This window comes from Ictalurus furcatus, chromosome 18, assembly GCF_023375685.1.
Source record: "Ictalurus furcatus strain D&B chromosome 18, Billie_1.0, whole genome shotgun sequence".
NCBI classification, from domain to species: domain Eukaryota; kingdom Metazoa; phylum Chordata; class Actinopteri; order Siluriformes; family Ictaluridae; genus Ictalurus; species Ictalurus furcatus.
The window spans coordinates 8,040,001-8,056,896 of NC_071272.1; the positions used below are offsets into that span (position 1 = coordinate 8,040,001).

At 39.7% G+C, this 16,896-nt stretch overlaps 1 protein-coding gene across 1 annotated transcript; it reads right to left on the minus strand.

The window, feature by feature from the left end:
* Positions 1–2,025: 2,025 nt before the first annotated feature.
* LOC128622680 (potassium/sodium hyperpolarization-activated cyclic nucleotide-gated channel 1-like) lies at positions 2,026–16,009 on the minus strand. Its single transcript, XM_053649376.1, has 3 exons — positions 15,618–16,009; positions 3,287–3,710; positions 2,026–2,149 (listed from the first exon to the last, which is right to left on the minus strand). Exons 1-3 carry the CDS (start codon positions 16,007–16,009, stop codon positions 2,084–2,086), a joined length of 882 nt encoding a protein of 293 aa, XP_053505351.1. The 3' UTR covers positions 2,026–2,083.
* Between the last annotated feature and the right edge of the window lie 887 nt (positions 16,010–16,896).

Sequence of the window (16,896 nt, forward strand, 5' to 3'; positions counted from 1 at the left end):
CAGAAGGACACGCCGTTGTTCACCACAACTAAATCACACAACTAAATCTTCTGCACACCTTTCCTCATCTTTCCTGGGTCGCCTTTCCTCACAGCTCTCTCTTTCGAAGGGCGTGGCATTTCGTAATAAAGCTTTCCTTTTTGCCATGCAAGTTTTTTTTAAACAGTCGAATAATTTAAACGGTTTGTGAAAAGGTGATATTTTTAGTCTAGGCTATTAAATAGTCATAAAAATAGATTCAGGCGTAGATTTGGGTGAAGATGCTCCGTCATTCTTTTCACACACGCCTCCTGTCTGTCTTTAAATTGGTGCTGTGACCCGGATTAGCCTCGGCCGTTCACCGTTTGTTTGTGTTAGTCACCCAGAGAGAGAGATAGCGAGAGATAGATAGAGAGAGAGAGAGAGAGAGAGAGAGAGAGAGAAATGTATCCTTGTTTCAATTAGGGCCAGTCACAAAGTGCCGACTCCACCGGCGTCTGTTTGGGACGCTGCCAAAGAAACACAACCTGAACGATCAGAGGCTGGAGGCCAAACCTTCTTCAGGGACACTAAGCCACTTCACACACTTCTCTCAGGCCGTTTGTCTGTGTTTACTATCCAACGGTTCCTATTAAGAGATCCGAAGCTGTTAGCAGCCAATTAGAAACTTCAATCAGAAGTGCTTAAATTTTGGAGTTTTATATCATTTTAATCAGTGCACTAAATATGGAGCAGGAAAAAAAAGGGGGAGTTTATTTTAGGGACAAGTCAAATCTGATCAGCACAGAGACCACGGGCCAGTTTTAGTTTACCCACCGAGAAAGTCATTCGTTTTAGAAAAAAGGACATAAAAAAAGAGTAGTTATTAAAAAGAAAACATATTTACATGTATACACAGTTCAAGACAAAAATCACAAATCAATTCAGAACATAAACGCGTGAAACTGGCAATCAATGAACTAAAACAATTAATTAAATTATTTAAATTAATTATTAATGCACGCACGATTTCTTTTATTATTATATTTTTTTAACTTTCCTATTGTCCGTTGGCTTTTTTAAAAATTATTGTCTATTAGGGCTTATGACAAAAATATCATATTGCGATACTTGAGGACACGATGTGTATCGCGATATATAATTTAGCTAACAAACTGTCTGCAAAACAGTAGTAAAATAAACAAAAATACGCTGAACTGACTTTGATGATACTTTTCTTTAACGTCTGCAAAGACAAAGAAGATTACGGTATTTTTTTTTATTACATCAAATCAATGGCATCCGTTCGGTACCATTTAATTTGTACTTATTAAAAACATTTTTAAATATATACCACCGTACACCGGTATCTCAGAAAAAGTGTATCGCGTATATGGTTTATCATGATATCGATATTATATTGATATATCACCCGGCCCTATTGTTTGTCTATAGTTTTCCCTTTTCCTTACTGTTCCACTTAAAGAAAAGAAATGAGAAAAAAAGTTTAAAAAAAAAAAAAAAAGCAAAGCAAGAAGTAGACTGAAGTACAAAAAAATAGAAATCGTAAATAGAATTTTATTTTTAATTTTTAAAAACTAATAACGTGTGAATGAATTCAATTATTATCAAATGAATGAATGATTAAAATTATTAACTGCTTTTTCCGTGTCAGTTTTCAGTTGCTTGTGAACTGATTTATACTTTCTTTTCTAAAACAAATCATGTTATTATTTTATTATTACGTAATTGTTTGAACGATTTCTTGTTCCTTTTTTTCTGGCACTCCTTGACAGTTCAGAGATCATAATATTAACTAAATAGAGACCGCACTAAAAAAACAACAACCTCAGTACAGTAGAGACGTTTACTCAGTTTTTAGGACGCATCCATAAGATTTTATTAATACCACACGCACACTGATTAAATATCTGTTCGACATTTAATCAGCCGTGTGTTTGAGCGAGAAGCTTTTCCCCTCCGTCCTCATCGCTCACCTTCTGAGACGAGGTGAATGTGGCAGAGTTTGAGTTTTGCACCGACATGCTTCCGAATATTAATCTCTCTGTGCTTCTAGATCTTTTTAATCTCACTGTCGTGTCTCTGAAGGATTTCTTTTCTCCTGCTAATCCCTTATACAGATGCAGGCGTCTACATGACGTCTGGGCTGTGGACAAATTTGCAGACTATCCTGAAAGGAACGATCAAAAGATAGACGACAAATATTCCGTAAATTTGAAGAACTCTATCGTTAAATTAATTTGAAAATGGTCAAATAAGAACGAATTACAGATTATCATCACAAAGCTGATTATTTAACTAGCCAAGGTAAATTAATATACAACTACATGCTGACTAGCTGACTAGCATGCATGAAATGTATTTGGCTAGTAAGCTGTAAAACGTTTGCTAGTCAAGAAGCTACCCTAAGCTAAACACAAAATATTTGCTAGGTCAAATGATGACCAATCCAAAATGCTGACTAGCCAAGTTAGCCCAAGTGACAACTTGACAGGATTGTAAATTTAGCCATTAATATTAAACTAACCCTATAGCTATGCATTAGTTAGATGCATATTTTCTTCTAAAATGTTCATCACTGGCCACAGTTGTCTTCTTGGTATTGAAATTTTTGCTAGCGAACAATCGACCGTTAGCTAAACATTAAATACTTGCTAGTCTTTTTTGTAAAAACTCAAATGATGGCCAATGAAGACAGCACTGATCTGCGTTGGAAATGTACTTGGCTAGTAAGCTAACATTAACTAAATATTATGTGCGTATTTTCTTAAAAAAATTTAATTTAGTGGCCAAAATTAGAATATAGCCAACAATATACAATATACAATATAGCCAACGGTAACTAAACACTAAATACATATTCAAAAAAAACTTTTCTAAAATGGCACTAATCTGAATATGCTGACTAGCCAAATTAGAATAACAGACAACTACAGAGTGTTGGGAAATTTACTTCGCTACTGTTACATATATGCTAGGTACTGTATGTGTGCGTCTTCTTGTGCATTACGTTTACTTAATCTTTCGCTGTAGAAATAAAAAATAAACCAGGAAATGAGCCTGAAATTAGCTTAAAATGAAGCATCAATTTGACATTTCGTTTAAAAACTCTTTAATCATGTAAATTCTTCTCAGCAATTAATTGATCATAAATGAATAATTATAAACATTACATAAAGTCTTACATAAAACCTTACATACTGTATGTTATACGTTTATCGTTACCGCAAAGTTGTTTTCTGGTGTATGCTAATTATTTTTCAAATAAAGGGTTCTGATTGGACGGATACACATGCCGTTGTCTTACCTCTTCCCATTGGTGGATGTATCTGATGAGGCGTGAGAGGCGGAGCAATCGCAGCAGGCTGAGGATCTTGGTGAAGCGGACGATGCGCAGCGCCCGCGCCGTCTTGTACACCTCCGAGTCGAAGCCCTTCTCCACGATCAGAAAGATATAATCCACGGGAATGGAGGAGAGAAAATCCACCACGAACCAGCTCTTCAGGTAGTTCATCTTAATCACCTTGGGGTCCAGGATGATCTCTGAGCTCTCCTCGTTGACGATTCCCGTGCGGAAGTTCATGACCAGGTCCACCAGGAAGATGGTGTCCGAGGCCACGTTGAACACCAGCCAGGTGGTCGTGGTCTGCTCGGAAAAGAACGTTATTCCTACAGGAATGATGATTAGGTTCCCCATCATCATGATGAGCATGATCAAGTCCCAGTAGAACCTGCCGGAGGGGATGAAAACAGCAGCTGGTCAGAGATTCGGTTCACACACACACACACACACACACAAACGCTCGTATGCATGCTAATCACGATTTCCAAGCTCTTTAATGAAAAGAAACTTGGAATAGGGACGTTAATGAGAGTATGCAAATGTTCTCAGCTTTTCAAGCACTTCATGGTTTCAGTTTCTTAACACTTAACAAGCTGATAAAGGGCACGAAAAATACATGGTGAGTTGAGAAAGCTATGCATGTTCCCAGGACTAGCACTACGTTCACACTAGAAAGCAACATCGCTCGTGTCACTTGTAGTTTCTCGCTTGTGGGCGTGGGCTATCCAGAATCGTTCTTTTTTTAAGTTCGTATAAGAAACAGTAGTAGCTATTTATAAAGTCTAACGCTAACTATTTAAACACAAATTAATTTGCTTGTTTGATTTACATGTTACTTCTAAACACCTTCATTTTCAGATTAAATTAGGAAAGCACGTTGACTGTACTAGCTAACAATATAATCGGACTAACTGTAACTAGCTAACTGTACAACAAAACAAACTCTCTCATTTCCTCTTTCGCACTAGGTTTCACAAATTTAACAATATTTTCTAATTACAATTAAGCTTAGCACAATTAGTACAATTAATTCTTGCACTTAGCCTATTTGCAATATGTCTGTTTGTTATTATTTTTACAGTAGACAGAGTACTCAAAAAATAAAAATCCAGTTAGATATACCGATATTACCTTGATACCTATCTACATATTTAAATTAACATTTGAATTAACTAGCAGAAATTCACTAGCGGACATTAGCATTATCGTAGCGGTTATGATAAAGAACGGCTCCTTATGAAGTGAACTACAAGGTTTCAGAATTTATAGATAATAAAGGGGCTTTGAAATCAGCCTTACTGTATATAAATCACCCAGTACTGCTTTATTAAATATTTATACAATTACCGAAAATGTCTACGGAGGACAACAGCTCGGGATCACTGCTGTTTTCCAGCCAGCTAGCTAGTTTGGTCATTTAGCTAGCTAATAATAAAATTGTTGAGTGCTTTTGCCATTGTGTATACAAATAAGTCAGCATATATTTAAACATGACTGAAAGTGTGACAGAAAAATTTGACAAGTCATCCTGTACTCGTCCGATTTGCATCCAGTCAAATGCTCTCTAGAACAGAGTAACTAGCGAGCAGCTAGTTAGCATCAAACGTGTAGTTTTGGTCACGTATATAATGTTTGTTAACGTAAACCAAAAGCGTATTTGTATTTGTATGACTAAGTATTGAACAGGACAGGTCCGCTTCTTCCTGTGAATGGCAGCTCTATAATAAAACCACCTCATCTCTATCAATCCCCGTCTCTCATCCGCTCCGAATCCCGACAGCCAGACCCGAGCCGCCAATCAAAACACAAAATGTCCGACAGCATCTATTTTCACCCGCTGCTCTTTCTTTTTATTAACCTTCAGTCTCACCTGGGACGAGCCTGGAGCCCTGCGTCAACGGCAGCATCCGGAAAATTCCACTCAACAATAACATACCGACAAGCCGAGCTGTACTTGACTCTGAAGGATTTTATTTACGAACAGTTTCAAAGGTTTAATATGTACTGACAAGAGGCTATTACAAAAAAAAACATTAATAGACCAATCTTGATGTCATGGACACTTCAGTGGTAGCTAGCTAAATGACCAAACTAGCTAGCTAGCTTTCTATAGTAGCATATTTTTACAAGTTGGTTGTCCACAGAGTACTTTCGGTACTTGAAAAGGATTTACTTTGGCCCTTCACGAGCATTGCAGAAATATTTTATAAAGCAATACTGAATTATGTAAGGCTGACGTTGTGAGGCTGATGCTAAAGAATCTCAATAGCTAGCTAGTTCTCAAAGGCGCAAGCGTCATGTAACAGCTATGGAAGGAGTCTCCAGTGTCAGTATATGGTACAATGTCAGTTAGAATGTCACTTGTTTCGCAATAAAGTGGCAAAACCAAACGACTGGCTACCAAACACACACACAAACACACACATGCTTGTATAAACAATATATACGTATATAAATCTGTTGTTATCCATATGGGAGGTTGTGGAAGGTGGAAGGCCGAATGAAGAGGATGAATGAAACATGAACTTTAGCTTTTTTACAGTATACACAAGGATAAACACACACACACACACACACACACAAAGTACACACACAAAGAGCAGTCAGCTACGCAAAGTACACCTTACACACTACCATGCACTCTAAGATGAACTCAGAAAACATGCAACTATGCAAATTAATATAGATTTTTTTTATTTGCACCTCCTACACACACTTCTGCATTCTCAGTCTCGTGTTTTTTTGTTTTGTTTTTTTTTTCAAACACAGAGACACTCGATAGCTCTGCTAAAGTGACAGGCTAAAGCTAGCAGGTGCAGGGAAATGTCCCAGTCACTGATAACAGCATTCATCTAAACGAAAATAGATGCTTTCAAGAATCGTATCTGGTGCTGAAAACCCCACCGGTGCCTCCGTAACAGATCCGCTTTGAGTAACCGAAGCATCAGGGCCTTGCTTTATAAATATCTCTAGATCATGTTTCTGATCATTCTGCGTCCTTCGGCCTAAACCGGGCATCCCGCCGCTTAATCATATCCACGTCAGGTACTTCTATGCCCGTTAGCAGTGTGTTATGATCAGGAGCTCGGCTCAGGTTACATGTCGGCCTCGCCGAAGCGTGTAAAAGAACATGCGCTCGACGATAATAGAGCTCGAGAAACTATAGCCGTGATGACGGTGTAATTGTAAGCTGGTCGTTTTCAGAGGTGGGATGGCGGTCATGTTTGAGACCATCTGGCTCATCAGCGAGGTCCAGGGAGCAGCGAAGGTCACGGGGGGGCGGCACAGACGTCTCGCGTGACACCGTGTCTCTCACCATCCCTGTTGTGTCTCCGTATTTAACATCGACACGCAAAACATAAACACAGCAACCAGGTTCAGGTTCAAGTAAATCTTTTGTTGCTATATGTACAACAAATATACTGACTCATGCTGCTGAGACTCTCAGGTTCTCATCAGATTAACCAAAATTTAACATGAGGTTAGAGGAAGAGGAAGACGATGAAGAAGAAATAAATGATAATGCAGCATTCTTGGTATGGTAAGAGGAATAACCCACTTTGGGATGTGCTGTTATTGGAAAATAATCAACCTCAGGGTAGTAATAGTAACTCCTGTGTTCATCACACCGACCCACCGTTGATTATTTTCCTCTAAAAGCACAACATAGAGTGTTCTGATGCTCTCATACAACAATATTAACTGTAACGATAAGCAGATAAATCATATAATGTGTCAGTATTTAATTGCTGGCAAGATGCCTGTAGTATAAGCAGGATAAAACACTTCATGACATGCTGTCCTAGGAAAATAATCAACAACAGGGTGGTGTGATGAAGCCGAGTTTCTCTTACCACCCCGAAGTGAATTATTTTTTCCTGTAACAGAACGTCCTGATGTGTTTCATTCCTTTTAAAACTCCTTCTCTTTTTTTTTCCACCCCCAGCTTCGGAAACATTGTCCTAAAGTCTGCTGAAGGTCCTTGTTCAATGCGTCTCACTTTTTCCAAAACAATGCCTAATTTGTCGATTTATTTGGAAAAGAATGTCCCGTCATACTTTTTTATCCGTTTATAGTTAACTTTCATGTTGTGGAACAGCTTTACCTCTGACTGCACTCTTACAAAGTGCTGACACTTGAGACTCCTTCCAGAAAACACATTCAGACGAGCGCAGTAAACGATAACGTAGTAGAACAAAGCTGTGATGCCGTTATAGAAATTGAACCAACACCTTCCGACCAATTGCAATCCAGAATTCGAGTGGAGTGGTGCGCGATAATTATTTCTAAGACACCATGAGACTTGTACAAGCAGTTCTTACAAGACCGGTGTGGATTTTTTTGGTGCATTAGCGTTCATTCTGAGTCCATGCGATCGGACTGGCAATGCGTTCGCTGTACCTGAACATCACCTCGTGTTGCTGAATTTAGGCCAGAGCTGTGCACTGCAGGTGGAAAAACAGAGCTGGACTAATTAAAGAGCACCAGAGGGCATCGTTTTGGAAAAAGTGAGACGCATTCAACAAGGACCTTCAGCAGACTTTAGGACAACGTCTCCGAAGCTGGGGGTGGAAAAAAAAGAGAAGGGGAGAGAGAGAGAGAGAAAGAGCGAGCTAGACCAAAAAGCATCAATAATGCAAGGAGAAGTTGCAACCCCCTAAAAATAGATGCTAAACTTGGTTTAGAAATCGAATGTTGTTTGACGGAGGAGGAGGAAAAGGAGGAGCTCGAATACAAATCCTGCTTCACTTTTTCCCCCCCGTAAACAACGTTGATTATTTATGAGCCCGAGACTCAATCTGGGCTCGTTTTCTATCTGATAAATCCATACTCTGATGAAAGAGATAACATCTCTAACAGGTTGAGTTTCCCATGAACCTGAAAGTTTCCACCAAACGTCACATTTATAATTCATATACCTCTTTATTTATAAAACATTAGATGTGCCGAATGCCAATATAACATGCTATGTATAACTTTATACACAAAAATACACAAATTTCACCCTGAATTTCATTTTACATAGTCGATGTGTTGAGGAGATCGAAGCGGGCTTCAATTAGCTACGATGCTAACGTGGCTAACAAGTAAAATCGTCATTTGATCTTTCCTGTAATATATGACCTGTCGATGAATGTGTATGGAGACGTCACAGATACAAATAAAGCTTGGAAGGAAGTAGCAAAGATGGAGTCAAAGTTGTCGCCTCTGGTGAGAGTACATAGCTTGTAGAGGCAGTTAGCTCGCTTTGCTAATCCAAATCTGAAAACAAATCACGTAACGTGCAAGTCATAAACAAACATCAGACGTAGAAATTGTATAGTTAATTGTAGGTTATACATTTCGGACTACAAACATGGACAAACGGAAAGACAAACAGAGCATGAGATGCAGGTAGGGGGCATGGCCTAACATTTGTAATGATGTAGACACGCTAATTCATCATTAGCTATTAGCTTTGCTTACATGTGAGTTACGTTAGCTCCAGTGCAAAACAAAAATAAAGAAGCAAACTTCAAACACTAAACTAAACTAATCGAGGATGTTCCTGACTGGAATTTTCTCACAGGTGAAAGAAACAGGTAAAACACCATCACTGCCATTTCCTTCCTTCTAATGGGAATCATCCAAAACATGATAAAAATCACAGAGTATGGGCTGAAAAAAACACAAAAACACGACACTATCTGCCCTTGAAAAGTCTAAAGTCACCCTCAAACGCAGAGGAATCGACGCTGTTAAATAATGACATGTCAGAATTCCTCAGAATCAGCTTCTCCTTCTCTGTGTTATAAATTACAGCCTGCATTTTTCCCGAGGATAAACGACTGCTGAACTGCGTCACGCCCGGAGACAGAACCGGCAGAAATATGACAGAATTTCAACCCGGCTGATTTTCTGAAGGTGATGAATAATGAATTTTACGAACAGTTCATTAATCTTTAAACCGCCTGCGTATTAAGTGGGACCGTGGGATATCACGTTTCCGTCGGTGCTTCAAAACCTCACACAAAGCACACGTGCTTGGTGTTGTCATTAGTCCTCATTCACTAGCTGCTTCTTCCTGTCCTCTATTCACGTGGCCCGGTCAGTGAGTAACAATCAGTATGTTTACATGGACCACAATAATCCGATATGAACCCGATTAAGACGATACTCTGATTAAGAAACTAGCATGTAAACAGAGATTTCTGATGACCTTAATCCGACTAAAGTCATACTCGAAGTAAACACAAACGGAATTAAGACATGTGGAATATTCCTGTTTTAGTTGCATTATCGAAGTGCATTACAGACATGTACACACCTTAATCGCATTATTAACATCATGTGGGAGTTTTCACCGTATTTTGAGACAGGACACGATCACATATGGCAGTGCTCAACCATTTGATGGCAAACAAGAGAGCACGGCTGCGTCCGAAACCGCGTACTTACCTGCTGTATAGTAGGCAAGATACATGTATTTTGGCTACTATATAGTAGGTAAGTACGCGATTTCGGACGCGGTATATGGCTTCAAGCAGTCGTCTATTTGCACGTACAGCACAATAAATAAATAACCACACTCGAAGTTTTTGTAAAATTAAAAATGAAACACCCAAAACTGTATACGGTACCATAACAAAGACCAACTGTATGTTGATACGTGAAATTGTGCAGGGAACGTCAGACGGCGTGGCGTGGGGATGTAATGACGTGCAGTTAATCGATCTACGTTTTATAACATGTAAAACGGGAACATGAAAGGAATATTCTAAAAGCAACTCATGTAAACACCGTAATCAGAATATTATATGTCCTATTAAGGTCAATAATTAGATTACTGCAGTCCATATAAACATAGCTAATGTCTGGTCAGACGAAAGGGTTGGTTAGTTTTCTATAACAGCAGCTCTGACAGTAGGGCAGCTCACAAGTTCACAGGGACTTTAACATTCCACGTCATAAAAAAAGAAACCATAAACGGATAAATAGTACGACATGATGATTATTTTCCTATAACAACGCAACACAGCATTTTTCCACTTACAAAGACTAACAACGGATGTACGCTGGAATTAAAAGATGCCGATGCAGCAGTGCCGATACGCCGGGGAGCAACAACATGGCGTAAAAAACTAAAATATTGTTCGTGGAAGAGATTTATGGTGTTTTGGCTGGCATACAAGGCATAAAAATATCTCAGTTTGATGGAAGGCCTTCAGAAAGAACATAAAGCTCAATAAAATAATGCTTAGTTTGTGTTTCTGCATGCTTTATAACCTGAAACTGGAGAGTTTTTTGGCCCAGTTTCATACCAAAGACCTTTCGTGTGTAAGACACCACCACTATTATATTAGATATATATTAGATGTTCTACTATATAACTTACAGTAATGTGCTTATTTGTTTGTGTTTATAATTTTAGGTGTGTTACTCCAGAAATTATGGTAGTTTGTCTGTTTATTAGTGTTTATACGGTAGGTGAGATGCTCCTGTAGTAACCTTAACGTCTGGAGTAGAACATTTACCATAAAAACATGACTAAATGCTAATCACGGGGTTGATTAGTGGTATAACGTACTAATGATACCCGTTATATATCACGCTATCAGCCAGAGCTGAGGTCCACCAACCATACAGATGACTTTGCAGGCCATCTGTCACACTGCACAAAGTATTTGCCCCCTCTAATAGTGCAATACGAACGGTTTGGCTGTCAATGCATAAGTCCATCTGCACTACGAGCTCTGTAGTGTAGAGCGGCGGTGTAGAATAGCATCACTACAGTGGCGTGTTGTCTGGCAGCGCCGGTGATGACAGCATCATTAGCTCCCTCGCTCTTTTGTCGTTAAGCTCGTTTGTAGGTGCCATGAAATCATGTGTTCAAAGCACAAGCGAAACAAGCGAGTCACCCGAGAAGGAACGACGTAGAGGTATTACAAACCTTCGTCTCATTCGTTCAGACACACGATGAAACTGGCGGCGCGTTAAATAAACCCAGGAGGACACGGCAATATTCTGTTACAAATAAAGCGAATAAAGTGTGTCATTGTTTTATTTAAGACGGTGTAAAAAGGGTAGAACGCAAAATACTAAATAATTCACGAGTAATGACTCGTGCACATCGCGTGGGACGACGAATTTGGAAAGAAAGGAAAAACCTAATTTTATTCTAAATCAACAAACGTGCAACAAACACTAAGACAGATACACACTACCGTAACCGCTGATGTACAGCAGCAAACCTCTCGATTATTATCTCTGTGTCCATAAGACATAAAGAAACAAGCTGACCGACAGCCGAAGCGTCACTAAGCAGGATTGAGATATGTATCTCATAGGAAAGTTGCGTTATATCATCGCGTTAGCATCTGCGTTAAGTTCATCCCGTCTCAGGTTATATCACTAATCCGAGCTCACCTTGACTCAGAGGGCTTGACCCTGTACAGACCGCCGTACGCACACACACAAACACACACAAATGTTACGGCTAACACACGACGCTTTTGCTACAAACGTTACGCCATAACGCAAAATCTAACGCTGAAATGCACCGAAGAATCCTGCGTACTACTCGCTACACATTGTTCGACAGTATGTATAAACGCCTGATTTAAATCATCACCTCATGGACACGCCCATCATGAAGAAAAACAAACACTCCAGATGAGGCAGAATTATAGCGAAAGGACACACTGTAATACATTAAACACATTAATTCCATCGATACGTGTTAATGTGCTGCGGTGTTCAGCAGAATGTGGTCATTTTTCTCCCAAGATGGAGGATTTCAATGATAACTTCATTCAACACAGAGGTTTTAAAAATGCATGTCAGGCCCTCAACACTGAGCTTTAACTCGTCAAACGGTGACTCAACACTAAAGTGTTCATTCGACGCTGTTAACGCTTCAGCACTGCGGTTTAATTTGAAAGCGTAAACACTGACCCAACGCCAAAGTGTTCCTTCAACATTGAGATTTCATTCACAAAAAGAGTGAGCACTGCTTCACCGCTGAAGTGTTAATTCTACACAGCATTCCAACACCGAGCTTTAGTTCAACGGCGAACACAGATTCTACACGTAATACTTTTAAATGTGTGTGTTAGTTCAATATCACAAACGCTCACAAACACTGGATGTGTTCATTCAGTGCTAGTGTAATGTACTAAGCTAGAGTTTAAATGAGCTTCAACACTGAAGTGTTAATTCTGCACTGTTAAACCTTCAACCGTAGTTCAACATTACAAGCATTAATTCAACACTAACGGTTAAATAAACACAGTGTCTGTGTGGTTGGGAGGGGGTGGGGGTTTAATTTAAGATCACAAGCATTAAGTTAACACTGTGGGTGTTAATTTAGCACTGGGAGCCATAATTCAACACCGTGGGTGTCAAATCAATACTGTATCTGCTAACACAACACACAATTCAACACAGCAACGGTTAAACCAATACCTTCAAGATTCGCAAACAACTGTATTTGCTAAATCAACACGATGTGTACTAACTTAACACCGCGGCGCTAATCTAACACTGAGCATCAATACTGCTGGCAATAAATCAACACCGAGGTTAGGAACACGAGAAGTTAAACCTTAACAGTGAATGAAACACTGAAGTGTTCATTCTGCACTGTTAAGACGTTAAAGCTTGTGCTAACGTGTTAGTTAACCTCAATCAAGGTTAATTTAACACTCACTGCTAAATAAACACTAGAGAAGTTCATTTAATACCGTACGTGCTAACTCACTAAGTGTTCATTCGGAACTGAGGAGAGTTAAGTCAATAATGTAGTAGTTAAACCAATAATGTAATAGTTCATTTAACACTGAAGTGTTAATTCTGCACTCTTAAGCATTAATTCTGCGCTAACGCGTTAATTCTGCACTTTAATACAGTCGAAATCGGTCGAAACTGCGAGAACTGATTTAACACTGTGGGTGTTGATTTAGTTCGACACTGAAATGTTAATTCCGCATTGAACACTAAGAGTGTTAACACTGGGCGTTAATTCAAAACATCCCAAGCATCAATTCAAGATGGCAAGACAAGAGTTCGATGAATTACAGCACCTTTGTCAACGTTTTCAACCGTCCAGGTGTTAGTTTGCACATTAGCATTATCTCAACACTATCGGTTAAATAAACACTGGGGATGTTAATTTAATACTGTATGTGCTAACTCAACACTGAGATCATAATTCAAATTGTGCGCGTTTATGTATCATGCACTGTACACTTAAACACCAAGCGTTAATTCAACAACGATCCAACGTTAAGTACGAGTTCAACACTAAAAGTGTTAATTCCACACTCTTAACCCTTTCAACTTTGTGGGTGTTAGTTCAACACTGATTCAACAGACAAATTCATCGTTGGACTTCAGGAATTAATCTAACACTGTAGTGTTAAGTTAGTACTACAGGTGTTTAATACTGTATGTGCAGTGTAATAGGTATTAACACTTTAGTTCTGTAGATTTAACATATATATATATGTGTGTGTATATATATATATATATATATATATATATATATATATATATATATATATATAATTGTAATCATTAATTCGATACTCTGAGTGTTAATTCACTACTGTAACCCAACACAACATTAAGTTACCTCAGCACTAAGTAATAAGCATACACTTGGGACTGGTGTTAATCCTGCCTCGAGGTGTAAGGTTTTAAATATCGTGCGCATTAATTGAAACACTGAAGCCGCTTCGAAATGCAAAACTCATATATTAATATTAACATTTCTCTCTCAAAATGGTTTCCTTTGACAACATTGACAAAGAAACACTGATTCACGGTGACACAGACGTCTATTACATGCTAACAGAATTAGCCTTGTAGCTCATACGTTATTTGTTAGTGTCTTTAGTCTCCATCGTCAATGTTCACACTAGCAAAAGCTAGAAAAAGTTGCTTGTGGGCGTGGCTTGTGGTGCAGTTTTTTTGGGGGGTTTTTCATTTAAAGCTCCGATGAGAAACATTTGTAGTCATATGTAGTTTTTAAAACTAACTAGTAAAATGAAAATTAAACAATGGTTAAAAGCAGTTGTTTGACTTTGCTGTACGTTACACTCTAGACCGCAGACTAGCTTCGTTCTCGGGTTAGACTAGCAAAGTGTTAGCAAAACCGTATTAGCTACTTCCTTCCAAGCTTAATTTTTCTTCGTAACGTCTCCGTGGGCGTTTTAGATAATGAAAGGATACGAGGAAACCATTTCAGTTCTTCTTTCGTTTTTGTGTCAAACGGTAAACGGGAACTAACCGCAGGTAGGAACTACAATTTTGTGTGGAGAAGAGAAGAAACGTTGCACCACGCGTGAAAAAGGATCGTTCGGATTGGTTGCTTCTTTACTGCGTCGTATTTCATTTGCATAGACTTGAGAAAATCTCAGTTCGCATAGCTACAAAATGGTTGCCGGTCACATGGTGGCTTGCTAGTGTGAACACAGGGTTATTCTGTGTGTGTGTGTGTGTGTGTGTGTGTGGAAATTTCACAGCCTCATAGCACTACCAAATTAAAAACACAAAACCAAAACCATTTTCTTCTTGTGTTAGCTACATCAGCCTTTGGCTCTCCAGTGAACATCTAATCTAGGTTAAAGAAGGAAACGCTGAACACGTTACGCCTTATTTACATTTGGTGTAAAGGCAAAGCAAATGAGCTGAACTACACCTTTATTACCCACAATGATCAGATGATCACAATGTTCAGGTGAATTGTAATCACGTGTATGTGTGACCTTCTGCACTGTAGGTGTTCGGTCAATATTGTAGGTGTTAATTCAACACTGCATGTTGTTCATTTCACACGCTTTACGGGTATAACACACGCTTGAGTGCTCGCGCGTGAGCTCTGTTTCTCCTGTGTGCTGGTGTAAGGGTTTCATCATGTTTCCCTCCCTCTCTTTCCGGTTTGGTTTGGTTTGTCTCACTGCAGACTAACACGAGCTAAACGCGCGCGCTTTGTCCAAAAATAAATAAATAAGAAAAAATGAAAACAAAGCATGCACGGTTTCACCTGCTTGCGGTCGCGAGCGCGCGTGCGCGGAGTTCACCTTCAAGGCAAGGGCATCGCTGGCTCTGAACCTAGCGCGCACTGCATGGATGATGCGCATAGAGGAGGGTTGCGAGCGAGCGCGCGCTTGCGTGAGTGCGTGCGTGTTTTGCCAATGACACACAGTATATATGTCTATGTATGTATGCATGCACGCGCATGCATGAAAGTAATAGAGCAAAGGTGCTTTTGGCGAGCGTGCAAAAGCGCCTCGCAGCTCCACCTTCGTCTCACCTGAAGTCGCTGTACGGGTGGATGATCCAGTACCCGGCGGTCTGCACGCGCTCCTGCTCCTTCTCCACGGCTTTCTGGCTGCCGAACATGCGCAGCGAGAACTTGTTCACTCCGGGCTGCAGCATCGCGCCGATCTGCCGCTGCATGAAGCCGTACTGCTGTCGGCTCTCGTTCTCGTCGCACAGCCCCACCGCAGCCTCCTCCCGGTCCCGGTCCGCGCTCGCGCTCACCGAGTTGCTGTGCTCTTTGGACGCACTGGGACTCGCACCACCTCCTCCGCCACCAACACCTCCTCCTCCTCCTCCTCCACCGCTTTTCTTCGCCGAGTCTCGCCTCTGCACCGAATTCCCCGCGTCCGCTCTCTCGTCCCTCGAGCTCGTCTTGTCCTCCATGACGTCTTGAACCGGGTGTGTGCTGATTAGTTTGTTTAAAATTTTTTTTTATTTTTTCCCCTCCTGTGATCACGGAGAGGAGGAGCGCGCGCGGAAAGGAGCCCCGCCGGAAGCTCCCTCTCGGTTCATTTGATGCGCTTCGGCTCGCGCGGCTCCTTTTGCCGATCGTGCAGCACGCGCACTGACACACCGCGCTGCTGCTGAAAACGGGCAGCGGATCTCTCTCTCTCTCTCTCTCTCTCTCGCTCTCTCTCTGTGGCGCCCTCTAACGGAAACACGTCATAATTTCAATTCACCTGCAACGACAAATCAATAAAAAAACAACAACCTATAAATAAATAAATAATAAATGCTAACATGTGACGAAATAAACAAACAAACAAACAGACAAATAAATAAATAAAAGCAGAGCAGCCAAAACAAAAGATTAATAAAAGTTATAATTATGTAGCCTATACATCATGATGTTATAATAGACAAATGAATAAATGAACAGATTCAAAACTAAAGTGAGCAAGAATGTTAGTAAATAAAAAACAAACTGTTTATTATTTTTTTAAATTATAGAAACAAAACAAAATTCAGCAAATGTTGAATGGGGAAACGTGAAGTGTTGCCTACAGTATCTATGTTATAATAAGTTTTTATAATAAAGAATTTCATCAGTTAATAAATTCAAAACAAATATGAGCTAATATTCATCATTAAAGAAAATTAAAAGAAACAATTATTACGTCTTTCTTTCTGTCTTTTTCTATGATAGAGGTTGAAACGTTAATTTTCTGAATAAAGTTTAACGGACATGCAAAATACGTATACACAAATGTACTTCAGCTAAAGTCTGTATCATTTATCATATTCTAATAACGAAGGTATATATTCAAAAC